This window comes from Gouania willdenowi, chromosome 9 (assembly GCF_900634775.1).
Source record: "Gouania willdenowi chromosome 9, fGouWil2.1, whole genome shotgun sequence".
NCBI classification, from domain to species: Eukaryota; Metazoa; Chordata; class Actinopteri; order Blenniiformes; family Gobiesocidae; genus Gouania; species Gouania willdenowi.
In genome coordinates, this window is record NC_041052.1 from 6,619,594 (window position 1) to 6,647,479 (window position 27,886).

Sequence of the window (27,886 nt, forward strand, 5' to 3'; positions counted from 1 at the left end):
CTCCAGCTCCCAGTCCTCCCCGGCACGCTTCCCAGTCCGTGCGTCTTCATGTCATGACACAGAGCAGCTCTGGATCGGACTGGTCCCTCCCTCCTCACGCTGTGGATCTGCTGGGTCGAGGACTCCTTCTCTGTTCTTGAACCCATGAATCATGCCATGCACACAGGAGTCGCGTCTCTTCCTGCTGCTCTTTGTCCTGATTGTGGCTCCAGGCCATGGAGAGCGCATTGACCCCAGCAGGGTGTTCTCCCTCTCTGCAGGGCCAGGTCAGTCTGGGCCACACATGGGGGAAGCTGAAGCTGTGCATGCTCTCAACGAAAAATGACAAGACAATCACAAAGTTCTGAAGCTCATTGTGTTCATCATGTTCCTTTGCAGGTTCTCTGTCCAACTCAGACGTGTCCATCGTCCACCCAGTGAGGACCAGCGCTGATGGAGACTTCATGTCCCACTCTGTGTCCCACCACGTTAGAAGTGGCCGAGCCAAGCGTGACCTTCCATCCTTTGGTCAGGAGGAGCCAGTTTTTTATAAAGTCGAGTACAATGGTAGAACCTTGATCTTCAATCTGACTGCAAATGATCACCTGCTTTCAAACGGCTACGTCCTGGAGATGAGGAACAGAGGTGATACCAAAGAGGAGCATCATCTCCCTGAGGGGAACTCCTGCCACCTCCTCGGCTCAGTGGAAGCCAATGACGTGAGAGGAACTGCTGCCATCAGCACCTGCAGAGGACTGGTGAGTAGGGCCGGACCAAAACTCATAACTAATATTTTCTTTCTCAAAATATTGATAAAAATAAAACTTTGATATTTTTAACTCTATAAAGTCTTACCAGAAAGACAATTCTGGGTTATATTTGCTGATACAAAATGCCACACCGGCGCATTTATTAATAAACAGATGCACAGGCAGAAGTAGGTTTGAAAGTAACTAATACAGAAGATGGAATAAGCTTGGTTAAGTTAGGTTCATTAGGTTTCTTTTAACAAGGTTGAGAAAGTATTTACTTTGGTTTCAAACAACAACTAAAATCCACATCTCAGTGTTCATGTTAGGGCTGGACGATATACACCAAATTCATATGTCAATATTTGTTCTCAAAATGATGATAAACAATATAAATCTCCATTATTTTAACTCCAAGTCTTACCAGAGAGACAATTCTGAGTTAAATTTGCTAATGCAAAATGTCACATTTATTAACAAACAGCTGCACACTATGTGCCATTTTTTGGGGCTTTTTCTCCTCTAAGGGACAGCATGTGTGAGTGAGTTCTGTAGTGATCCATCTAACTGTGCTTTTCCTGCTGCTCTGAGAAGCAGTGAAAGCAGCAACTCCTAAAACAAGTATTTTAATACAAAAACTATAGAATAAAAAAATATAGTTTTCGGTGATATTGTAATTTTCTGTATCACCAAAATAGAAATCTCGCTATATCTTGAATCTTGACATATTGCCCAGGCCCACTTGTGGGAGAGTTTTTTTAAATAAAGCCTGATCAATTTAATTGGAATGATTTTATCTGTCACTGATTAATCAACATTAGACTATGATATAAAATTAATATATTCACTACATCATTGTTGACAGTTAGCTTACTATTTGATATTTGAGCAACTTCATTTTGAAAACATTTTTATTCCATAAATACAGTTTTCACAGGTTCACCTTAGTCTTTATGTGGAAGTGAAGTGATTGAAGTTCCTTATTTTAATTCAGTCGTGTTTTGCTTCTTTGTCTTGAATCATATTTTGGGGAATCAGATTTAGATTCAGATTTAGATTCAGATTCAGATTCAGATTCAGATTCCGAGTCCTTTATTCATCCCTGAGGGGAAACTTGGTTTCAGTTACATCCCGTCCAAGAAAACATGAAAAGACAATCACATATAACAGAGGAGTACAGGAGTATTATAAGAATTTGTGTTCATGTACAGTATGCATCCTGTGTATATCAATGTTCATATTTCATACATCAACCGATATATCAGATATCTGCTTTAAAAAACAAACAAACAAACAATATCTGTATCGGCCCTTAAACTCCCATATCGTTCAGGCTCTACTTTATAACCACCGTCTCATTTATGACACACATTCTTCATCAGGATGATTTTCAATAGAGCGGCTGCTGCTTTAGAAAGCTGATACACTATGTCATTGACAGTGCTCTGTCTGTTAGCTCTTCAAAGACTTCCTGACACTGTTTGCAGAAGCGCAGCTCTGCAGACCTGCTGACGGCTGCTGCTTCTCTATGAGACTCCTTTTGTCTTTATTGTGTCTGAGATGTTCCTCTGTTCACAATTATACAGTCTCTCTCTCTCTCTTTCACTCATTCATGTATTCATTCGTTTACTGTCCAAAAAACCCTCCAGAACCTGTCGGGACACGAGGAAATTCTTTGTTCATCTTCAACGGAGAACACACAAAAGATGGTTTTTACTTTTTGAATATTTCTATAGAGTTTGGTAAGGATGTTTGAGGAATGGGAGAGACAAGTGCAGCCAAAGAGAAGTCAAAGAAATACAAATAAAAAAAGAAAGAGTCCAAAAGAGAGAAACTGTCTAGAATACGAAAACCTATGAAATAATCTCTCAATATTAATAAAGCTGCTCAGGAAGGTGTTTTTTTTATTTGTTTTTATCAGATAAAGTCATAGTGTAGGCCTCATAGATCAATAAGTTAAAGATCATTCGCTGAAAAAAAACAAAACAGTAAAAGGTTGAAATTGCCGCTAGAAATTTTGTTTTGATCTCCACTGTAAACACTCTTATTGACAATTTTTGAAAAACTTTGGTGCATTGCATTGTGGGATGTGGAGTCTAGCAGAAGGATGCATAGACATGTTTTTACATCATTCTTACTGTGATTTATTGCGTTTCTTCACCAGACACTCATAAAAGAGAAATATTGCATACCGAGACTCAGGAGAGGAGTCTCCTGTAAAAACACATCATTGTATCCTCCTTTACTCCCTCCTTCTTGGGATGATCATTTTTTATCAGATAAAGACATAGTGTAGGCCTCAAAGATCAATAAATCCAAGATCATTTGCCCGAAAAAAAGATGTAAAAGGTTGCCGGAAAAAAAATGGTGCATTGCATTGTGGGATGTGGCGTCCAGTAGAAGGATGCATAGAAGTATTTTTACATCATTCTTACTATGATTTACTGCGTTTCTCCACCAGCCATGACATTTCAGCCGTATTTGGATCTTTCCGTGTAACCCCCCAAAAAAACATCTGCAATAAATGTGTTGGAAAATCACTTTGCCAGAGTTGGCAAAAACAAGAAATCACAGTAAGAATGAAGTAAAAACACTTCCATGCATCCATCTTCAGGACTCCACATCCCACAATGCAATGCACCATTTTTTTTCCAATAACCTTTGACATCTTGTTTTTAGGCAAATGATCTTGGATTTATTGATCTTTGAGGCCTACACTATGTCTTTATCTGATAAAAAATGATCATCCCAAGAAGGAGGGCGTAAAGGAGGATACAATGATGTGTTTTCACTAAAAGTTAGAGTGTAAAAGTTAGATTAAGTCACAACAGGAACTCCTCTCCTAAGGCTCGGTATAGAATATTTCTCTTTTATGAGTGTCATTTTGCTAATTCTTGTAATTTGTGATTTGTCAGCGAAGACCACATTATCAGGTGGACAAGCAGCTCTGCTGATTGGTTTATATACCCTGGCAGAATCATCTATTTATTGTATTTTAAATGGATTCAGAGTAAACCATGACACTTCTTTTCTTAAAAAATGAGAAAAAAAACCCACTCCTACAATAAAAAAAAGTTAAATAATAAGTAGACATACTTTAAAAAAAAAATGTGTAGATACATCACCATATTTTATAAACTATACGAGGATAACTACAGTGTATATATATATATATATATATATATATATATATATATATATATATATATACATATCTCACCCAGTATCTGTGAGCGTTGAAGTTATTTACGTCTCGTCAACCATCTTTTTGTGTAAAGAAACTTTTCCTATAATAATTTATCCGTCCTTTTTACAAAAATCACTAACTGCAACAACTATTCTGTTGTGTGTAGGTTATAATAAAACACAATCAGAGAAACCACAAAATGAAACAGATGTGGGAGTAAAATCCTGCCAGCTGCTGTCGAGGTCATTCCCCTCTTAGGAGACCGACTGATAGCGCTCTCCAAAGGGAATTTCCCAGTGTTACCAGCTGTAGCCAGGCTTTCTGAGTGAAAAAGGAAACAATGAAACATAAGGCGTATACAAATGGTCAATAGAGGGAATTATTGTAGAAATAGTTGTGGGATGTTTTACTGTGTAAAAAACAATAACATATTTTCTGTTCCTGCTACATCGATAAAATAGCGTTACACCACAAAATCTTATGGCAGTGGCTATCCGTATGGTTGCCTTATCAATATACCGCCAATCTATCGGTACGCAACGCCCCTCATTGGCCAGTTTAGGTCACGTGACTAAGACTAAACATTACCCTAACCCTAAAAATTGTTAAAAGAACTCTAACTCTAAACCTAACCCTAACGCACTACGTACGTGTACTTCGGTAAACGTACCAATAGCCCCGGAGTAATGACACGCGTTAGCTATATCCAGGTTTAAATACATTTATACTGTGTACTACAATGCTGTTTGATAGAAAATTCATCAGTTTTATTATCAGAAATATCAATAACATTAATAAGCAGGTAAAACAATTATTTCTATTTTTTTATTACTAGGGGCTTGTGATTGTGGAAAATGAACAAAAAGTCTAGAAACCAAAATCGCATTATTATTAGAACCAGAAACAGAATAACTATTGTTATTAATAATTTCATAAACTATTCTATTAACTACTGTATTCATAAACTATAGCTTATCACGTATATCAAGCTATTTGTTGCGTACAATGATAGATTTATCTTCACTGCCGAAAGCAATATGAAATCATTGTAATGCATGCAGGGAGCACGTGCCTTGTGAAATGAAACACATCAGAGAAAATATTGAAATCTTGTGTTATAAAAGACACAAGTGATGTGTAGAAAAATCCAAAAAAGGATTATTTGTTACAAATATAATTCTTGTTGTATCAGCACTTTTTTTCTGATTATTTTCCATCTCGTTGGAACAACAATAATCCATCCACCGCTGAAGTTTAGCGTTACACGGATGAGATTTACTGTATTTACCTTAGCATGTGTCTTTATGAGACAGCGGTCACCATTCTTCTTTAGTGTTTACTGTAAAGCTGCAGGAATCAGTGGCTGCCTTCACTGGACTTGTTTAGTTTTGGAAGAAAAAACTAATGTGAACAAACCTGAAGCTCTTCCCCTGTGAAGGCTTTGGTAATCCCCCAGGCACGACTCACAACAAGATCATGCAGGTTCAGGTCTATTATATTGGTATCTTTTTTCCACACTTAAAGGCACATTGCAGATTGAAAATTGGGTAATGAATACGATGACGTCTGAGAAAAAAAAAAAAAAAAAAAAACGAGTTTAAATTAAAATCATGTTGTCAGAAACAAAGGAGATGTTTGTATAAAGAACACTGGCTTGTTAAGGTGAAAAGTTGGATTATTCAAATGTAAGTAATGAGCCCCCACCTCTTCTCATATCCTTCTATGCACTCCTGAGGCCTCAGGCAGTATGTAGTTTGAAGTTTAGTTGGAGACTTTTTACCCAAAATGTTCTTGGTTTTAACAAAACAATGAATAAAGCTTTTGCTGGAATGCATTCAGGGTAATGTTATATCACAATAAGAGGAGTCAGAGTGCGCGAACCATCACAAAGCATTAAATCTCGTCAGATATTTGCTTTTATCTGTCGATCATTCTCACTTTAAAGGCTTGGAAGAAATTTCTATCCCCATTGATAACAATATAGTAGGTCCAAATCTATGGGCACCCCCATTTTTAAATATAATTGCTATAAAATGCACAATCCAGATCCAATCTGGATTAAACCAACCTGACATAAATGAGTCAAATTTCATAAAGATAAGTCGTTTTTTGATCACGTTTGCTACAGCGTTAAAAATACAGAATTAGTGACAAATTGCGCCAGCTCAGATATTTTTATGCTGCATTTTATTTGTATTTATAGTATACAGTGAAAGTATAGAACACAGTTGTCGTAGCAAAAAACTCAAATCAAAGTACATGGGGCACAGAAAAACTGGACTTTACGCTGGATCAAAAAGTGTCCAACCAATCTTTACAGTTTCTTTGGTTTATTCCTTTACAAATCGCTGATAACTTGTCGTTTCCTCTTGTCATTTGAGGTTCCAGGTAAAAAACTATTTACCTTCCCGGTGCTTGCCCCTCCTACGTACCTGCCCCGTTAATGAAGGATCACCTGGTGCGTGCATTCAACTTTAGAATTTACCCAAGGCAAGGCAAATTGATTTGTATAGCACAATTCATACACAAGGCAACTCAATGTGCTTTACATGATCAAAAAGTGCAACAAAAAACATTCAACAGCTTAAAATCAATAAGAACAACATGACCAAAAATCTCTCAATCATATGCAGTAGAGAAAAAAAGTGCCTTTAATTTTCATTTAAAAAGTTCACATTAGATGCTGACTTCAGCTCTGCTGGCAGTTTGTTCCACTTCTTTGCAGCATAACAACTAAAAGCAGCATCACCATGTTTACTGTGAGCTCTGGGCTCCACTATCTGACCTGTGTCCATAGATCTGAGAGACCTGCTGGGTTCACACCTGACTAACATCTCACTGATGTACCCAGTGAACACTATCAAATAAATAAATCCCACAAAAAGAAACAGGTTTATCTTTAAATAAACAGTAATTATCCACTTTAAGGGAAATTATTACATTATTTAAATCTATAAAATAGGTCCAACAACAGTGTTTAGGATTGTGTGTTGTGTTTTAATTTTAAAAATAATATAACAATTTAATTTAAAAAAAAGAAGATTTTTCATCAGTAATTAAAATAAAATAAAATCAATTAGTCGACATTTCTGGTGACCCCATTTAAATTCCAGGCGACCCTAAATGGACTCTTGACCTCAAGGTTGAAAACATAGTCGATCTTTGGTTGAAATTTTGAGAAAATGTGTTCAGCACTTTTGATGTAAACAAGGAAACAGACAAACTAAATCAATAATCAAACTAACCTTCTTGGCGGACTGCACTGTTAAAGGATCACATGTAACATTAGAACAAACCTGGAACAAGCACAGCTTTGCAGGCCGCAGCACAGTCGGTGTGCGTTTGGTATGCATACACAGCACACATCATGCAGAGCAATGTTTGGATGGGCCTCTCTGTTGCATTCCTTCCTCGTTGATCTTCAGATCACCACCTGCTTTCATATTCTGGGATTCACTTCAACTTTAATTCTCCAGAGATGACGGAAAGCTCCCATTTTACGGAATGCCAAAGGAACTATTTTTCTGGTTACACTTTGCATTAATCTTTGTGTTTACAGTGTTCCGGTCAGGTCATGTATGTGCTTGAAGTTTTTTGAATGAAGATAGAGAATACGGAAATGAACTAATATTGTTTGACTTTCCCAGTGGACCATAACCATATCAGCATATATATGCTTTGCACATGAGTCCAACAACAGTCTGGGAACGCTGGCCCCAGGCCATGCTCTGAGTCAGACTTAGAACTTTTACATTTCCAGCAAAAAGTACTGGTAACATACCAGAAGGAAATATGCAGGATTACCTTTGTGTAAGTTCAATATTACAGTGGTTTTCCTAGCAGCTTATGGACAAAGTTACTCTCAGATCAGAGTCTCTGTTTCAGTTTAAGAACATGTGTAGCATATTGGGAAAAAAAAGTAGGCTTGGTGTAATATATCTTTCCAGAGGGATCCATAATCTGCACTTATTGAACTCCCTGAATGGAGTGCTGGGATTCCTCTGCATTGCATTACAGACTGGTGAATGAATGGGCTTCCAGGGATTCTTTTTTCTCCAAGAGACACAAGCAAAAGTTTTCACATTGACCCAGAAAACTGAGCAGTGAACTTGTGTTAACAGTGGATCTGAGGTCCAGGAAGCCTGAATGTTAATACTGCATGGCCTCATTTTTCACAGCTGCAATAAGCTCCCCAATAAAACTGTACACCACACATTGTTTGTTTTTGCAGCTTCAGTGCCATTTAAACTCCCTTTTATGTGTGTGATTATCGAGAATCATTTTTTATTTTGAAAGTCAGGTTAACAAAAGTGAAGGATTCTGCAACAGCCTGAACATGTTTGGACACAGTAGGATAGAAAACACAAACACAGATGCACCAAAATCACTTAATAAAAGCAACTCTATTAAAAGCATCTGTGCTTACACGAAAAAGTTAAAAACAAATGCATCTCAGTTGTTGCAAGCTTTCAAAGAATGCCTATATATTGTTCTGGTATGGTCTGTGTGCCTACGATTGTGTTCACAAGCACCGCTACCTGAGCAAATGAATTGCCTGCACCAGTAAGAACACGCATGGCATACTTAGCTAGAAGTTGTATTATCAGAGAGAGGGAATGTGCCTGAGGGAAGGGGAAAAAAAGGTTCATATTCGGTTCTGTGTGCTAATGATAGATTCCAGCCGGATGGAAACGTCCTTTTCAGCAGGATTTTAAAGCCAAACGTCTCCCCTCTCACCTTTTAAGTGGAGCAATTACTAAACCCTGCACTGTGGGATAATTTGTTGCTGAGCTCATAAAAGATACAACACAAACTCATCTTCGTGAGGCTTTTGCCGTTTGCCTCACGCTTGGAAAAAAAATACTTAAAGCTGCTGGTAACGGAAAGTTTTATCATCGATAAATCCATTCTCAAGAATACGGTTGGGCATCGTTTAAATTTGAACGAATCCAATTCCGATTCTGATTCCTAACGATTCCCGATTTAGATTCTTTTAAGAGGCGATTGTAGAATATATGTTTTGTATATTGTATTTACATGTATATATTGTATGTATACTTGTATACAGTGTGCAATGATCATGTTTGTCATGCACCCTGCTCTGCATGATATAATCTTTTTACAAGTGTTGTACCGAATCGAGTGAAGCCACACTTTAGACTGCGGCCGCACACTGTTCATGGTCGCGTGGTAATGCAAACGCTTCCAGTGGATTCTTCTTCGTTGGTGTTCGGCGGCTTCTTCTTATGTTCTGCTAACTGGGTATCGAAAGTAGGAATTAAAATTTTAAAACAGGGTTTCTCAACTGGTCTCAGCCTGGGACCCACTTTTTACCACGGTCATTAAATCGTTTTTAGAATTAAACCAAGCAAATTTATTTTTTCTGAAATCGCTGCTGAAAACACACATATATAATCTTTTTAAAAACATTAATCTATAAATTTTCCTGTGTAACATGCATTTCACAGCATGACTGTCAAAAGAAAAGTTTCTTTCAAAATAAAAGACAAGTCCAACATGAGAGATATTAAGTATTAATTTATTTTTGACCAACTGTCCGCGACCCACCCAGTACAGGTCCGCGACCCAAAAGTGTTTTAAAATGTTAACATTTCCGGGAGAATCCGAAAGTTAGTCCCGGGACAAATCGATGCTCAATGCCCAACCATAGTTTTAAGAAGCTTTTCTACGTACTGCAGTGTATATAAAGCTGCTTTCATCTCCACTGTAAACTCGATCTGTCTTATTGACATTGTCAGAAAAGTTTTGCGCATTGCATTGTGGGTTGTGGAGTCACGTAAACGAATGCATAGAAGCATTCTTACAATGATTTCTTGTGTTTGCCCCAAAACTCTGGCAAGTGACTTCCCAACACATTTCTGGTGTTTTCACTAAAAGTTGCAACAAAACAATGGCGGATGTTTATTTTGGGGTTTACACGGAGAGATCTGAATCTGGGCTAAATTGAATGTAAGTAAGGTGATACAATGGAGAATACTGGCAACAAACTAGGAGAAAAATAGAGTCAAGCAAATCACTGTCCTCTTCATCTGCAAAGAAACACAAGAAATCCCAATAAGAATGAATTAAAAACACTTTGATGCACTCATCTATGGGACTCCACATCCCACAATGCAATGCTGTGAAACTTCATCAATAAACCGAGTGTTTACAACTTTCGAGCACCAATTTGAACCTTTTACACATTTTTTTTCCGACCAATGACCTTGGATTTATTGATCTAAGAGACCTACACTACGTCTTTATCTGATAAACACCTCAGTCTTAAAGTTGTTTAAGGATCAGAGGATGAAGAATGAAGTAAAAACACTTCTATGAAACTCCACATCCCACAATGCAATGGTGCGAAACTTTGTCAATAAAGTGTTTATAGTGGCGATCAAAAGAACTTTCGAGCACCAATTTGAACCTTTTACAATACCATCTTTATTCCGACCAGTGATTTATTGATCTGAGAGACCTACGCTACGTTTTTATTTCATAAAAAACTTTCAGTCTCCAGCAGCTTTGAAGTTGTTGACATAAAGCAGCATGAAATGATTTGATGTATGTGTCCTGTTGTGTGCTTTGTTAGAGAGGGTTCTTCTCTCTGCCCGAGGGCCACTTCTTCATTGAACCTCTACCAAAGGATCCTGATGACCCTGCAGGAAATCCAGAGCCCCACGTCGTTTATCCAAGAGCAGCTCCTGAAAAAGGCCGAAAGAAACGCAGCTTTGAGTCCAGGGAAACACCCAGCCCCTGTGGAGTTCGAGGTGTGTATTTTGCAAGCGAGCGTTTAAACTGAGTTATCCAACAAAGCATTTTTTTTCTTTGTCGGAGCGTGTGTCAAGCAAGGATAATCCACAAGTGTATACTGCAAAGGCATGTATTCAATTATTCATGCTTCAGATGCGCCAAGTGACGCTGTCCAGGCGGAGAGGGAGAGAGAGGAGTGGGAGCGGGAGCAGCAGAAGGAGCGCGGGGAGCAGAGTCCGCCCCGCTCGCAGCGCTCCGTCAGCAGAGAGCGATGGGTGGAGACCATGGTGGTGGCTGACAACAAGCTCATAGAATATCACGGCCATGATAACGTAGAGTCCTACATCTTCACCATCATGAACATGGTGAGAAGACTGACATGAGTTCTAACTTCTCAGATCTATGGACACAGGTCAGATAGTGGAACCCAGAGTTCCCAACAAACATGGTGATACTGCTTTTAGTTGTTATGCTGCAAAGAAGTGGAACAAGCATCCAATGTGAACATGTTTAAATCCAAGACAAATTTTTCTCTACTGCGTGGGTGAGAGAGGGAGATTTTTATTCATATGATAGTTGATTTTAAGTTTTCACTGCTGATTTTAATGTTCCTATTGGCTTTTAAACTATGAATTGTTTTCTGTTGCACCTTTTAATTATGTAGAGCACAAATAAGGTACTTAATAAATCCAATGCATTATTATTATTAAATTGCCTTGTATGTAAATTTTGCTTTACAAATCAATTTGCCTCGCCTTGCCTTGATAGGTTGCAGGGATCTTTCATGATGCCAGTATCGGGAACGCCATCCATGTCATTTTAGTGCGCCTTATTCTGCTGCAAGGAGAAGAGGTAACACCCCATGTCTTGATAGTTTTTGTTGTAAAACTAAAAAAAGTATATAAAATATTTTGTATTTGGGACATTTTGTCTACAACTTTAAAGAGTAACTAAACTCTGAGATTTTGCCTGAAGTGGGTCTAGGCTGGAATTTTTTTTTTTAAAATGCCTTGATTATGGGCGTGGCTCCAGTTAAGACACACCCATTCAGAGGTGAACAGTGGTGGTTCATGGCAAAAGCTGCTTCCAAAACGTCACAAACCATCATTCTCAACCAAGAGCAAAAATCAATTGTAATAGCGGGGTTACAACCCATAGAGGGCAGTCACTCTTACATTTTTTCACCAAAATACATAAATCCATAGTGTAGACCTCATAGATCAATGAATCAAAGATAATTTGATTTAAAAGGTTAAAATTGCTTCTTTAAAGTTTGTTTTTTATCTCCATTGAAAAAACTTCAATTGTTGACAGTTTCGCGCATTGCATTGTGGGATGTCGTGGAGACGTGTGCATATAAATGTTTTTACTTCATTCTGATTTCATGGGGAAAATTGAGAACAAACTAGAACAAAAACAGTGTCAAGCAAATCACTGTCCTCCTTGTCTAGCAAAATCAATCAAAAATTTGTTCATAAAACGCTTAATATACAAAAAAAAACGTGCAACAGTGATTTACAAGGTTAAAAACACCCACCCCAATAAACCCCATCCACCACACAAACACACACAGACACACAGATACACAGGTTAAAATAAAGACAATGACGTATGGCACATGGCTGGGTATAGAGGAAAACACACAAAAATGAAATAAAAACACTTCTACGAGACCCCACATGCAACAATGCAATGTGTAAAACTTTTCCAACAATGTAAATAAGAGTGTTTACAGAGGAGATCAAAACAAACTTTTGAGCAGCAATTTCTACCCAATTTTTCCCCTTTCTTTATAGAGAAAATTAAGTTGAAATAATTTATCTATGAAGCCTACACTGTCTTTTTCTAATTAAAAAAATTAAGAGGGTAGCAGTTTTAAGCAGTCCAATGTCTGTTTTTCAAAATAAAACCCCCAGAAAAATTACATACAGTATATAATAGTGTTATTCTTTCTTTGCAGCTTGGTACCAAATGGTCCACAGCCCTAAGGTTGGGGATCACTGCTGTAGATGACAACTAGGAATTAGCATTAGCAAGCAGATCAAAAATGTATTTAGTGGGTATTTTGTCTTTTTTCTCAAATTTGAGCTCTTCTATGTTATAGCCAAAGACACAGCTCAAAATGAAAGTCTGACTGAAGAAAAACTACTTGTTTATCTCTATTTTATCTGTTATTTCTCCAAGAATCTGCAGCTATAATTTAAAAACATTGTGGTCCCATAACTGAGCTGTACACATTTTTTTTTTAAGCCACGACAGAAATAGTTTAAGAGCCACTCCACTGGTGTACATAAACATAATCACACATAATTGAATATTCCACTGTTTGTTTCAGAAAGGGTTGAAGATCGCTCACCACGCAGACACAACACTGGCCAGTTTCTGTGCATGGCAGAAGAATCTGAATCCTCAGAGCGACACACACCCAGCTCACCATGACGTGGCCGTGCTGGTCACCAGGTGAGACTGGCACAGACACACACTGAAGTTTATCATTTAGAATGATATGAAGGTAAACAATGTTTTTTTTTATTCTGTCTGCAGGAAAGACATCTGTGCAGCAATGAATCATCCGTGTGAGACCCTGGGTCTGTCTCATCTGTCTGGGATGTGTCAGCCTCACCGAAGCTGCAACATCAACGAAGACTCAGGACTACCTGTCGCTTTCACCATCGCTCATGAAATGGGTCACAGGTGTTTGTCTGAGCCTGTGTGTGTGTGTGTGTGTGGCTGTCAAATCTTCAGTAATGTAATATCAAAACAATGAACGTCCAAACAAAGGAAGCAGCTTGTTCCCATGATCAGATTTACACAAATATAGTTGTGACATTTGATCCCTGAGCTCATCAGCAGGGAGTGGGCTGAGTATCTTATAACCAGTAAAACAGAAAAGTATAAATTAACAGACACCAGACGGGATTGTTGTGGTTTGGATGCACATCGATCAATAATCCTGTTTAAACTTACTGTAAGTAAAGCTGTGAATTGATTAAAGAAAAGTAACCATTTAATCGCAAATCTGACCATATTTAATCACAATTATACAAGTTTTAATTTTGTAAACGACACAATGAATCACCAAGTTTATGCACATAAATTACATTTATCCTGAAACAGTTATTTTATACGTTAAATTACCAAAATTTTACGTAATAACTAAAGGGTAACTATCAAATTCATGGTTAGTTGGAATGGTTGTGTCCCACGTTTTTATTCCTTTATTGCATCATTGAAAATTTTTTTTTTAAGTCTGTTCAATTAAATTAAGAGAATTGAATAGAAAATCACAAAATTTTCTGTTATTTTGAATATGAATTAATCATTAATGTTGTTCCTTGCACCTTCTGTTGTATTTTTGTATGTGGTTTTAAATTGTCAGTATTTTGCAAAAGTGTTTTTTGTCTTATAATGTACATTCTGTGAAAACATTTTCACATTCTATAATATATATACAGATTTTTTTTTTAAAAAAAAAAGAAAAAAATCTAAAAAATCTTTGTCTGATATTGTACATTCTATAAAGGTTTTTTTTTTTTTTAAAGAAAAAGATAAATAATATTCCTTGACCATTTAAAGCGAAAAAAAAGAAAAAAGAAACAAATGTTCATGCAATAATATTCACAGCCCTAAAATGTATTCATGCTAAGTATTATTATGCTTTCTTACTTCTTATTCTTTCTTTACTTTATGTTTGTGCTGAGCTAATAGTATTTTAGCAGTAAAGCTAATGTTTTGCTACATCCTGTTGAGTCTGAATGGTAGCGTTGCTGCCACACAGCCTGGTTTCTCTCTGTGTATATATATATATATATATATATATATATATATATATATATATATATATATATATATATACACATTATTTCTAAATTAACCATAAGAGATTGTCTTTCTCTGTGATGAAATATATGATCTGATTAAGGGCATGAACAGTTTGTAATGATCTATTTCTGTGTGTTTGACCAAAGCTTTGGAATCCACCATGATGGTCAGGGAAATGACTGTGAGCTGGAGGGGAAACATCCTTTCATCATGTCCAGACAGCTGATGTACGACAGCTCTCCTCTCACCTGGTCCTCATGCTCCAAAGAATACATCACACGCTTTCTGGAGTGAGCAACAATTCTCCTTCTTTATTTATTTCTTTTTTTTTTTTAGTCTAAATTCATAAAAACTTCAACAATTCAGCAAAACAAATTCATTTTCACAGCAAATGTTGATTCAATTTCTTATTGTCTTATTTCAATCATACAAACTATAGTTTAAACTTAACTCAAGGTCCAGGAAACTTAATTTACAAAGACTTTAATCAACAAAAAATATTTGTATTTATATTTATTTTCATCCTGCCTCCAGGAGAGGACAACAAATCCTTTAATACAGAGGTTACTTCTGATTGGCCAAACAAGATGTTGTACTAAAGAGTGAGTGCTACATTTTAGGAGCTATTGTACACTCCAAGTCACTCAGTTTAGTTTAGTTTTTAGGATTCATTTTCGAGGTTTTTCTTTTCTGAAAATATCAAACATTTTAGTCATTGTTTTAGTCATACTGCATCCGTTTGCATTTCGTCCAGTTTTCTTCAGGTGAAAAAGAAGGATCGGTCTTAACAAAAATGACATTGCCTCGAAGGACATTGAGGAAATTAGAAGATGTAGAATATTTAAAACCTCAAACCAAATAAATTGTAACGTAACTGATTGAATAGATGAACGTCCTCCTGATATACCTGTTTGATTACAGCTTTAAATTCTAAGGTTGAAACTCCGATGTTTGACATTAAATACAATTTAGACTCTTGTGTTAAGGTAATTCTTTTCAACATGGAGGTCGTCTGGAATTCAAATGGGGTCACCGGAAATGTCTAGTAATTAATTGATTTGAAAAAAATATTACTGATTAAAATGATATTTTTGTAATTTTTTAAATTCTCTTTCAAACAATCAATCTCAAACAACTGTATTCTATACTTTAACTTCCTAAAGTATAAATCTAACTAAAAAAAACATCTTGTCACTATAGTGCTATAGTGCTATCAAAAAGTTGGAAACCACAGTGTTAAGGAAATCTGATTGCGGTGTTTTTAAATCACTTGTTCGACAATACAAATAAATTACCGAGATGACACAAAAAACATGTAAATTCTAAATATAAGTAACCTTTCAGACATTAATTGAAAAAAATAATTAAACATCTAAAATGAGAAAAATCGTCACTTCCACATATATTTGTATCTAATTCTGTCACAGTCGGGGATGGGGTTTCTGTTTGGACGACCGTCCCTCAAAGAGGGACCTAACGACCCCACTGGCCCGTCTCGGGGTCCGCTACACCACACACCACCAGTGCCAGCTGCAGTACGGCCCCAATGCAACCTTCTGTCCAGAGGTTGATGTGAGTATCACTTAAGAATAAACTGATAATGGAAGTGTGTGATGGGTCGTGATGTTTTTTTTCTAGAATGTTTGTCAGATTCTTTGGTGTTCGTTGAATGGAACGTGTCGCTCCAAACTAGACTCACCTATTGATGGGACTCGCTGTGGACCTGAGAAGGTGAACCTTATATAACTTATTAATAAAGGGCAACTTGGTATATGTAAATATATGACTGTAATGCAGACATGGGCAACAGGTGGCCCGGGGGCCAAACACCACCCTTGGTCTAATTCTGTGCAGTTGCAAGGTAAAAGAAAAAATGAACTCCAAAACACACAAAATGTCAGAAGAATACACAAATCAACAGAAAAAATACACAAAATTACTCCAGAAACACTACATTATGACAAAAACAAAAGCATAAAATGAAAAGAAATACAAAACAAATACAAAAATGCACAAAAATAAGTCCAAAAACACAATATGACAACGAAAATACACAAAAAGTATAAAACGACTACAAAAGCACATAAAATGACAGAAAAGAATACATAACATCAACAAAAATGAACAAACTGACTCAAAAAAAAAACAAAAAAAAGATGACAAAAACACACAAACTTACTCCAGAACACACAACAAAAACAAACAAAATGAGAAAAAAAATATACAAAATGAAAACAAAAATAAACATTTACAGAACAACCAAAAAAAATGCAAAATGACTAAATGGATCACACAAAATGACAATAAAAAATATCACAAAAATAATTCAGAAACACAACAACAAACAAAATGACAGAACATACACAAAACGACAACTAAAACACACTAAAGATGATTTAAAAAAACAACAACCGAAAAACAACAAGAAGCACACACAAAATAAATGAAAAACAATACAAAATGACAACAAAAATATACGCAAACCTTTGTTCTTTTTTGCATTAATGCTCAGATTGGTTATTATTCTAAATGCTGACATTATTGATGACAATGTGGCCCTCGGATCAGACAATCACTTTTTTTGCGTCCCCTTCTGTGATCAAAGTTGCCCATTTCACGAACGTTGGGAGTAAATGCATCACATTGTTGTTTCTTTCCATTTGTGCCATTACTAATTTTTCCCCCTCATTGCAGTGGTGCATTTCTGGAGAGTGTGTGATTGTGGGAAAACTCCCAGAGACAGTGAATGGAGGCTGGGGTCCATGGAGTACCTGGTCTCACTGCTCCAGGACATGTGGGACTGGAGCTCAGACTGCAGAGAGGGAATGCAACAACCCCAAGTAAGAGCAACCAACCACAGAAAACAATATATCACTTTCAATATGAAATCACAACTTTTACTAAGTCATTAAAACATGCTTCTGTTTTCCACAGGCCAGAGTTCGGAGGGAAATACTGCACAGGTGAAAGGAAACGTTATCGCACCTGCAACACCAAACCCTGTCAGAGCAACAAACCCAAGTTTAGAGAGATGCTGTGCAGTGAGTTTGACACAGTGCTCTACCAGAATGAGCTCTACCAGTGGATTCCTGTGGCTAATCCATGTAAGTGCTGTCTCTCACTCACACACACACGCACGCACACGCACGCACGCACGCACGCACGCACGCACGCACGCACACACACACACACACACACACACACACACACACACACACACACACGTAGATGTAATAGTGCTCAGTAGTCAGCAGGGGGCAGCATTTAATGGTAAATTATTCACATCTGATCGTGTTGGTAAATCTCCATGAATAGTTTAGAGCAGAGGTGTCAAATTTTTTTTAGTTCATGGATAAATATTGATAATTTTGAACAGATTACAGGCAATAGACAATCTGAACAATTTCAAAATTGAAATTATTTCAAAACTGGTTTGCACTTCCACGTGTGAATGATATGTAAAATATGTAAGGCACCAACTATATCCATGCAATAGGTGATATTGAGTGATATCAATCACTGCAGGGTATCCACATCAATTTCTTGGATTTCGTGACCATTTTGTAAAATTTAATTTGGGAAAATTTTGTTGAGTCATTAATGGAAAATCGCTCGATTTTGGAAAAAGTTCTTTTCACATTTTGCGATTAAAAATGACTGCCATCATGTGATATAAGCATGGGGAAACTGTGTAATATATTTTTTGTATTTGAAGGTGCTGACCAAATATCTGAATTATTTGGTAATTTACACAATGATTCATATTTTCTGAATCAGTTTTACTTTATCCAGTCGAATTTAGCCCTTCAATTTCGCACATGCTTCTCAACTGGTGGGTCGCGGACCTGTAATGGGTAGGTAGCAGACAGCTGGTCAAAAATAGATAAATACTTATGTCTCTCATGTTGGACGTCTTTTATTTTGAAAGAAACTTTTCTTTTGACAAGCAAAATGTGGGTCCCAGGGTAAGACCAGTTGAGAACCCCTGGTTTAGAGAACCACTCAAAGATTAAATGACTCCTTTTTAAAGACAAAATTTGCTTTGGTTCAAAGAATACTCTGTAAAACTGACACTAACTTTGAAAAACATATGTATATATTTAAATAAACAAGACATAAAAAACAACATTTCTTGGTGCCATAAGAGAAAAATAGCAAAGTTCTAACATGTCCATCCACAGTAAACCCCTGCGAGCTGCACTGTCGACCAGTGAGTGAGTACTTCTCTGAGAAGATGCTGGACACGGTGACTGATGGAACGCCATGCTTCATGAACAACAAGTCCAGAAACATCTGCGTCAACGGAGTGTGCAAGGTAGTGTGGCTGGGTAAGAGATGGATAGAAACTGGGAGGAGGGTAACACGAGAGTAGCTGCAGCGCGACAGACTTTCATTAGACTTTAATTTGTTGGTGGTTAAGATTTTATGTGTTGAGTCTGTGCTGCGTCCCCAGGAGGTCGGCTGTGACTTTGGCATCGACTCCAACGCAGTGGAGGATCGCTGTGGAGTCTGTTTGGGCGACGGCACAAGTTGCGAGATCGTTTACAAGTCGTTTGATGTGGAAGAGGGATTTGGTGAGCATAACAAAATGGATATCAGAACAGCTGAACATAAAAAAATTCACCCTAAAAGGAGAATAAATGTTATTGGAAATGTTTTTAAAGACGAAATGAGAGCAAAGTTATTGGGAAAAGCACAAGAGTGTTAAAACAGTTTATACCAGAGGTTCCCAACTTTTTTATGGATCGTGATCCCATTTTAATATCAAGAATTTCCAAGACCCTAAAGACCTTTTTTTTTCCTTTCTAGAATTAGTTAATCAGTATTACAAATACAGAGTTGAAAGTATTAGCAACAAGTTGTGCCAGCTCAGATTTCATTATTATTATTAATAACTCAATTTATATATGACAAAGTGAAAATATAAAATTCAGTTGTTTAAGATTGTGTGTTGTTTTAATTTGTAAAAAACAAAACAAAAAAAGTTACAAAAATTAAAAAATTAATTTTTATCAGTAATAAAAAAATACAAAATCAAATTACTAAACATTTCACGCAAATTTATTTCAACTCCAGGCAACCCCACATGGGGCCTGACCCCAAGGTTGAAAAATAGTGGTTTATACATTTCAGGACACGAAGAAAGTCATGTCAGGACACTTTATTTGTGTTGCACTATTGTGTTACTTTTTCAGGTTGTCATGGTAACCACCATGTTAAAGTTTGCAGATGTTAACCAATCAGATGCATAAAAATGTGTCTGCACACATCTGTTAATGCATTTTGATATAATTTATTGTTACCAAAAACATATTTTGCACCTGCAAATTCTTCACACGACGAAGACCAAAAAAGACTTTCAAAGAACTCCCATTATTTCTTCCCCTATTTGGGCCATGAAGCATCTTTCTTTTTTTAAAAAAAAACCCCCAGCCCACATGTATCAAGACTTCAAAAGCTTGCGACCGAGGGCCCACTTCCCCCTCCTTTGACAATCGCAGAAACACACACATTCCCACAAACATCATTAAACTCCAGAGAACCACTCATGGCTGCTTTCGTCCACCCCCCTTTCCGATCCACACACAATAAAAACCAAAGACAGGACTGTGCCCCCCACGCCGAATGCACACCGGTACAGTCTCACACACACACACACATGCCAACCACCCCCGCAGACTGAGCCCACCCTCTATTAAAGATCAGAGAGCTGCTGTCTGGTAGTCTGGATGTGAGTGTGGCAGCAGCCATGGTGGGCCATCCATTACCTCCGTGTGACTCTGACTCCCCTCCCGACTCTCTCAGGCTATGTGGATGTGGGCGTGATACCTGTGGGGGCTCGGGACATCCTGGTGAGGGAAGTGGCGGAGGCAGGTAACTTCCTGGCTCTGAGGAGTGCTGAGTCAGAGACGTACTTCCTCAACGGGAAATATATCATCCAGTGGAATGGGGAGTATGTAGCTGGTGGGACGACGTTCTTCTATGAACGCAGCGGGAATATGGAGAACCTCACCGCTCCCGGACCCATCAAAGAGCCAGTCATGCTCCAGGTAAGGTAGTCCCATATAAAGTTCTACTGATGATGAATTGTTAGGACTTACAGTAAGACTAATCACCAATTTATGTTTTATTTATGCTTCCACCTTATGATTTTAACACGTTGATGATTATGTCTTCAAAGTAGTGTTGTACTCAAGTCCACATTGTCTGAGACCAAGGCCGTGTTCGAAGTGTCATACTAAGTTTGAGGTCAAAATTAGTATGTAGTGCATTCACATTAGATAGTATGAAAAGATTGAGTATGTGAGAAATACCCAGATGTATACTGTATCGAGACATTTTTAAATAACGGTGGGCACACAAGTCATACTCAACCGCCCCATGATGCATTGCAAGCAGAATGTCTACTTGTCCTAGGCTAAAAATCAAACATCCCCCTTTCAAAATAAAAGCATCTCTTCTCATCTTCCATTAGTAACGCTTTTGTAAATAGGGCTCTTGTTTTGAAGTTGACCGAATGTTTTGTCAGTAGCACAATGGCAGGTCTCCAAAAATCTACGAAATGTCAGAATGAAATGTGTACACCCGAGTTTAGTGTAAGAAGCCACCAATACGTCACAAACTACCATTCTCAGCCAATAGCGAAATTCAATTGTCAAAGCCTGGTTTCAACCTATAGAGGGCACTTGCTTACATTTTTACAACAAAATTGCCAAAATGAAATAATTTGACAAAAATGTCAGCATAAGAAGAGAATCAATCAACAACTCTATTTCATACCAAAATATATTTGTTTTCAGCAGAAAAAAGAAAAAGGTAGTTTGGGGATTTCGTCACTCTTTAAAAAGCATTCTCACTTTAATTTTAGTTTTCTTTATATGACAGATGGAAACAAGGTGTCAGCAGCTCTTTCAAAGCAAAAAATACAAAAAACTCCAATCTTGACAAATTTGTTCAACTAAAATTCAGTTCAAATTGAAGTCAATTTACAACATGAAACAATCAGGAACAGTTCCAATTGCTTCTCTTTATTGCATTAATGACGATGAAAATTAGCAGATCCGTGCAGATCTTGACAGAAAATCCTGCTTTCGGCCAGTCCAGGACTGAGACAAGACCGTCAAAATATGGTCTACAACACTACCTCAAAGACAGTGGATTGTTTAGAATATAATTTTAGATAGTTCTGCCAATAATCTCACTGTTTGCCCAGTTGCTGTTTCAGGAGAAGAATCCCGGTTTAAAGTATGAGTACACCACCAAGAAGAATAAACAGACTCACAATGAGATCCTGGAACCAGTTTACAGCTGGAGACATGGAGCGTGGACGGACTGCAGCAGCACCTGTGGCTTAGGTCAGGGTTTCATTCGACAAGAGAATAATGTCTATCGAAAAAGCTCATTGATTGGATATTTTCTATAGCTCTGAATCATGGTTTTTCATTAGGTGAGCAACAGCAACCTGTGCGCTGCTTTGAGGTGGACGTGGGCGTCGTGGACGAGTCTTTGTGCGACCCAAGCAAACGCCCTGATGACAAACACCGCAAGTGCAAAAACATGGACTGCCCTGCAAGGTACGTGCTAGTCAATGTTTGTCATTTACCTGATTAAACATTTTTTCTATCATTAGTACGTCTCTTACGCATATTCACAAACCAACCAATGACAGAGCTCTCACGCAAGATGCTAATCTTCCTTTAGAAGCAATATAGGGTTCAGTGTTATCAAAACACGCAGACAGCCATCCATCCATTTTCTGACCCACTTTCTCCTTCTTTCAGGGTCTCAGGGGGTCTGCTGGTGCCTATCTCTAGCTCTCATTGGGCGTTAGGCGGGTGTACACCCCTGACAGGGCGCCAGTCCATCGCAGACAGATTAGATTCCAATCCTACTTGTTGAATATTTGTGTTACTTAAACTCTGTTTCACGAATAAGAAGTAACTGAGAAAGTGCTTAAGGTTAAACAAATGTTATTCTACACCAAGGTTAGGATAGACTTATATACTGCACTTGTTGTTTGCCTTGCAATAGATTAAAAACAGGGCCAAAAAAACTAATGCCATAAATTCAGCTCGGACTCAGGTGATTTCATGACAGGTTTAAAGCTGCTTAAACATATAACTAACATTTTTTAAAACTGTACCTGTATGTCATCCACAAGTTGTTCTCATCCACTGCCAGTGTGCCCCTAAAAACCCTGCCAAAATGACTTTTTTTATGTTTTTACAGATTGAAAATTGTTGACAAAACAATGGTGGAAGTTGATATTGTGGCTTCCACGAAAACATTTCAATGCGGACATAATCAGAGTAATGTCAGACCACAGGGAACATGTACGACAAAACAAAGCTCACCATCTTGTTTGACGAAAAAACACAAGAAATCACAGTTCATATTTGTTAGTGAGTAAATCCATATCAGACGATTAATAAAAACTACTTTTGGATGACATACAGGCACAGTTTTAAAAAATCTAAGTTATGAGGTTTAGAAGCTTGAAAAATAAAACGACACCTAATATCTCAGTTCTTATTGAAAGTGTGTTCTATTATCCCCAGGTGGTGGGTTGGAGGTTGGCAGCAGTGCACGGCCACATGTGGGTCAGATGGGATGAGGAAGCGAACAGTTCTGTGTGTGAGGACAGTCTCGGGCGAGGAAAGAGTTCTTCACCCTGTGGAATGCAAGCATCTCCTTAAACCGAAACCTGTGGTGCCCTGCAACAGAGACATCCCCTGTGGACAGGACTGGTCTGTCAGCAACTGGGAAGAAGTAATCTGAATGAGTTTCTGATTCTACTACTTCTTCTGATCTCTATCACTTTAAGGCCACATAACATCAATTGTTCTTCCATCTTTGCAGTGTCCTGTATCGTGTGGTGGAGCTGTTCGCTCACGCACCGTCACATGTGCACTGGCACTCAAAAAGAGCTGCGACCCCGCCACTAAACCCAGGTCTAGATCCCTGTGTGCACTACAGAGCTGCCCCAACTCAAGCTTACGTAGGCGGCCTGGGGAGTCACCGAAACACCGACCACATATTTACCCACTAAAAAATATGTCTACCACGCTTCCTGTGTCACCCACCTTTACAGCCACAGTTACACCTACAGCAGCTGTCAGCACAAAGATCACAACTCTACTAAATGAGAAAACTACCACTACAATCACCTCATCAACTGCCACCTCCATTTTAACCAGAATACCAAAAGTCATTGATGCCGATGATGATTTCAAAGTTGTTGTAATGGAGGAAAGTAAGAACATGAATAAGGTTTCCTCGAACAAATCCAAATCTACTGAAAAGAAAAGAAAAATAGATATAATTGAAATGCCAACTGAAGATCAGGAGGAAACTGAAGAAGGAAGCACTGCAGATGTGATTTACACACCACAATATCATTATACTGTTCATGACAAAACAACAGCGGAGATTATTGACCTGGATGTAACAACTACATCACACAAGAAATTTCGTTCAACCACTCTCACACCACAGACACTCATCACACCTGCTTTAGAGACAAATCCAAGGACGATGTCCGTAACCAGAAGACCTTTATCTACATCCACCCACTCCACATATCACACCAACACTGGAAAACCTGCCACAAGTCCTCATTCTTGGTCTAACCCTCACATCACCCAGCGTGTCACTTCTACTACTTACTGGACACATACGGTCCCATTGACCACTGTCATACCATCAAGAACAACTGCAAGAAAGCTAATCACAACTGCAGCACCACCTCAGCCCACAGTAAGGATGATTCAGACAAAGAAACCCTCTGTACCTTCCAAGAAAAAACCCTCAGCCTCTGGATCTAAGAAGCCCTTCACCCCCGCCAAGGGAGGCAAAGCTAAGAACCAAACTCAACAACCAGGAGGACCACAGAACAACTCTACTGGTGTTCAAAGCCACAAGGAACTATTCTGGGTTGTTGGAAACTGGAGTGAGGCAAGTTCAGTATTTCTATCACTCCCATCTACAATGTGTTTTCATTGGAAACGTTTCATTTCTACTGATTCTAACAGTCATTTTTACCATCTATAGTGTTCAACCACATGTGGCATTGGTGCGATATGGAGAACAGTCATGTGCAGCAGTCAGAATGACGACGACTGTGCCAACATGAAAAAACCTGAGCCAGCGCGCACGTGTCGTCTTCAACCCTGCGCAATCTGGCAAAGTGGCAGCTGGAGCAAAGTGAGCAGCCATTACACAGGACTCCATCTCTCTGTCCAAGATTGTTGAGTTCACCCCTGAGATACTTCTTTTTGTGTGCGTCTTATTTGCCACAGTGTCCAGATCACTGTGCATTGGTGGGAAAGAGATACCGTGAAGTCCAGTGTGTTGATTCCCAGACTAAACGGCCTCTTAGACCTTTCCACTGTCAGGCTGTGTCCAGCAGACCCCAAAGCACCTTTACCTGCCCCCATAAGCCCTGCGTGGCTTGGAGTTCATCCCCCTGGGGGCCAGTGAGTACCATATTGACTCAGATTTTATGATACTGCATAACTATCAAAGGAAATGGTTCACTACCTGAACGCATCCATACTGGTGCTGTCATATCGTAGACATCATCTCCATTATGATACAAAATTAATCTGGGAGGTTTTAAGCCTGTATTCACACCAGGGTTTGGGTCAATTACAATTACGTCTTCAATTAAAACTCAATTATGATTACGGTGACTGGGATTTTTTCCAATTACAATTAAAATTACAGTTATATATTTTTATTTATTAGCTAAATTCAATTAATAACAATTACCAAACCTGAAATAACCACATAAAATGTAACCTTCTTGTGTTAGCTTTCTGTTAGCATCTCTTATGTTAATGGGTCAGTTTTTAACCATGTCTTCATTCAGCTGTAAAATGCACTAAAAATATATATTTCATCTAATTTGATTCTAATCTCTTGATTTCCTTGTTAGGCTTCCTAATCAATGAAAAATATTGATATTATTTTTGGTGTGGGCATCTGAGCCTTAATTTTGTTTAATGTTAAAATGATCCTGAAGAGAACTGACAGGTATATAAGGTAACATATTTCAATGTTTAACTACGTATGTATGAGCCATAGAACTGTATCATGGTTCCACAGGTTTGAGTTTGATTACATTTTAATTGACAGCTTTTATAGAATTTCCATCGCAATTACAATTACAATTCAATTATCTGAACTCAATTACAATTCAATTAAGATTACAGCAACAGATTTCTTAAATTACAATTAAAATTATGATGTCATTGTAATTAAATATCAATTATGCGCAATAGCTCCAGCAAGATTAATTTTGTCTTCTTTTTTAATAACATGTCAAGTTGAGGTTTTGTTTATTCAGACAAGGTTTTTCTTTTCAGTTATTTTTTATCTCCAACATATTTCGACTGTCAAGTTGAGGTTTCGTAAAGGTTTTCGAAACTTCAATATGGCATGCTATTCAAAAAGAAGACAAAATGAATCTCACTGTAACTATTACATAAGTGAGACGTCAAAGGAAGCATCAAAGGCAATCAGCAGAACTCCTCTGACGAAGACTGGTAGTTGTCAGTCGAAGTATGTCAGGAGACAGAAAATAGCCTGAAAAACCATCAGATATGCAATTATAATTATAATTGACCACAACCCTGATTTAAACCATGCATCTTAAATGTGTTTAGCTCGCTAAAGAGATTTTGGACCTTTTGTCATTTCTCAGTGCTCTGGAAGCTGCGGTGAGGGTGTGAGGGAGCGGCTGGTGTTCTGCCCCGAGCCTCATCGATGCAGCTCCACGCCAAGGCCGAACCACACAGAGCCGTGCATTTTAAAGCCCTGCGCTCGCTGGAAGACAGAAGAGTGGAGCGAGGTTAGTCCACCTATGGTCCTTCAAGGACCTCCATAGGCTGTTCTCAGAAAAAAAAGTGGCTTTACATAAATTTGTGAACTTTTAGTGCTCTGTGAGCTGTGGAGGCGGTCAGCAGCAGCGTGAAGCGAGCTGTGTGAGCGACTCAGATTCAGCCGTGATGCCAAACAACCTCTGCGAGAAGATTTTCAAACCAGAAATTCAAAGGAAATGCAAGATGCCAGAGTGCAAGACAATCCCAGGTGAACATGTTTGTCCTGTGTAGTTGTCCCCATGCATTTAAAAGAAACACACAATTGAACATTGTATTTCTGGAACAGCAGGTCCAGTTTGCAGGAAGAACACCATGTCATCTCGATTCTGTGACAAACTGAAGCTGCTGGGTCGATGTGCTCTCAGGTCGGTTCAAAAACAGTGCTGTGTCACCTGCCAGCTCCACCCAGGTCTGGAGACATCATAACAGACTGTTCACTGATGGAAAGCAACATCTTCAGCAGCACAAACTAAACAGGGTCGACTGATTTAACCTAAAGAAAACTGTGGGCAGGAAAAGGAAAAGTTACATCCTGGTGATGAATACAGTAGATCTTGTAATAAGGCTTCAGTACTTGATCAGATTTCCTTCAGATATGAACACAAGAAAAACAAGGTTTCGGTTTTTTGTTTATAAAAAAATTTCGGGTAAAATTTTGAACTCAAATTGAACATTTTCTCTTGGTTTTCTTTTTTAATAGATTTTTTTTTTTTTTTTTTGGAACATGTATTTTTATTTTTTAGGCATCATAATACTCTATTTTGTGATGCATGTTATTTTAAAACCTTGGCAAAAGAAAAAAATATTTTAATTAAGAAATCTAAAAAAACACAATTACATTGTACAACTTTTTCTTTTTAATTTTAATTAAAGGCATTTAAAATATAACTGTACTGTCATAACTGGGGTGTTGAGGATTCACAGCTTGACACTTGAATAAGATTATTAAAAAATTTTTTTTAAAGTTGCAGCAACAGAATGTAAAAAAAATATCTTCTGACCTCATTACAATGTTAATAAGTCGTTTCTTTTGCTTGTGCTTCTGTTCTCAAAGCTTGCACTTTTTTTCAACATGGTGCATCTTCATTAAGCCACTTATCTGCAGTACTGTGCAATCTATGCTGTGGTGCTCCTCCTGCAGTGTCACATTTGTGGATGGGTAAAGAGGTGTTGCAGGTCATCCCTCTCATGTCAGCCTTTCAACGACTGCTGTGTTTGTGTGATGTGCACAGGTGCTATCATTGTCAGGGATGGAGTTCAACTGATTGTCCCTCATTACAAAATAATGACAATGTTGCTTTGTAACTGGGTCATGAAATAAAAACTTGTCATTATTTTTCATGCATTGGTGAGATAATGTGTGGCTTATTTCTCAGATGGTTTGCATTCTTTCCCACAGCATGCATCTGTTTTCTCTTTTTTTCCTTTGGTTCTCACCCAGAGTCTAAAAACACATGTTATATTCATTTGTGGATTGAATTAGGGGTAACACTAGTTTAGCGAACACCTAT

At 38.0% G+C, this 27,886-nt stretch overlaps 1 protein-coding gene across 2 annotated transcripts; it reads left to right on the forward strand.

The window, feature by feature from the left end:
- On the forward strand, nt 1–27,720 carry LOC114469659 (ADAM metallopeptidase with thrombospondin type 1 motif, 12). 2 transcript variants are annotated; one of them, XM_028457377.1, is made up of 24 exons: nt 1–266; nt 379–737; nt 10,511–10,688; nt 10,825–11,036; nt 11,440–11,523; nt 13,007–13,131; nt 13,216–13,365; nt 14,640–14,783; nt 15,921–16,065; nt 16,132–16,224; nt 17,188–17,333; nt 17,428–17,597; nt 18,675–18,808; nt 18,947–19,067; nt 20,299–20,543; nt 21,707–21,848; nt 21,941–22,067; nt 23,052–23,262; nt 23,353–24,447; nt 24,544–24,696; nt 24,792–24,968; nt 26,198–26,344; nt 26,430–26,583; nt 26,662–27,720. In XM_028457377.1, the coding sequence occupies exons 1-24, from the start codon at nt 152–154 to the stop codon at nt 26,799–26,801; spliced, it is 4,767 nt and encodes a 1,588-aa protein (XP_028313178.1). In that variant the 5' UTR covers nt 1–151; the 3' UTR covers nt 26,802–27,720. The 2 variants fall into 2 exon arrangements, with proteins under 2 accessions (XP_028313178.1, XP_028313180.1); XM_028457379.1 differs by having other exon boundaries at nt 26,665–27,720.
- The last annotated feature ends 166 nt before the right edge of the window (nt 27,721–27,886 follow it).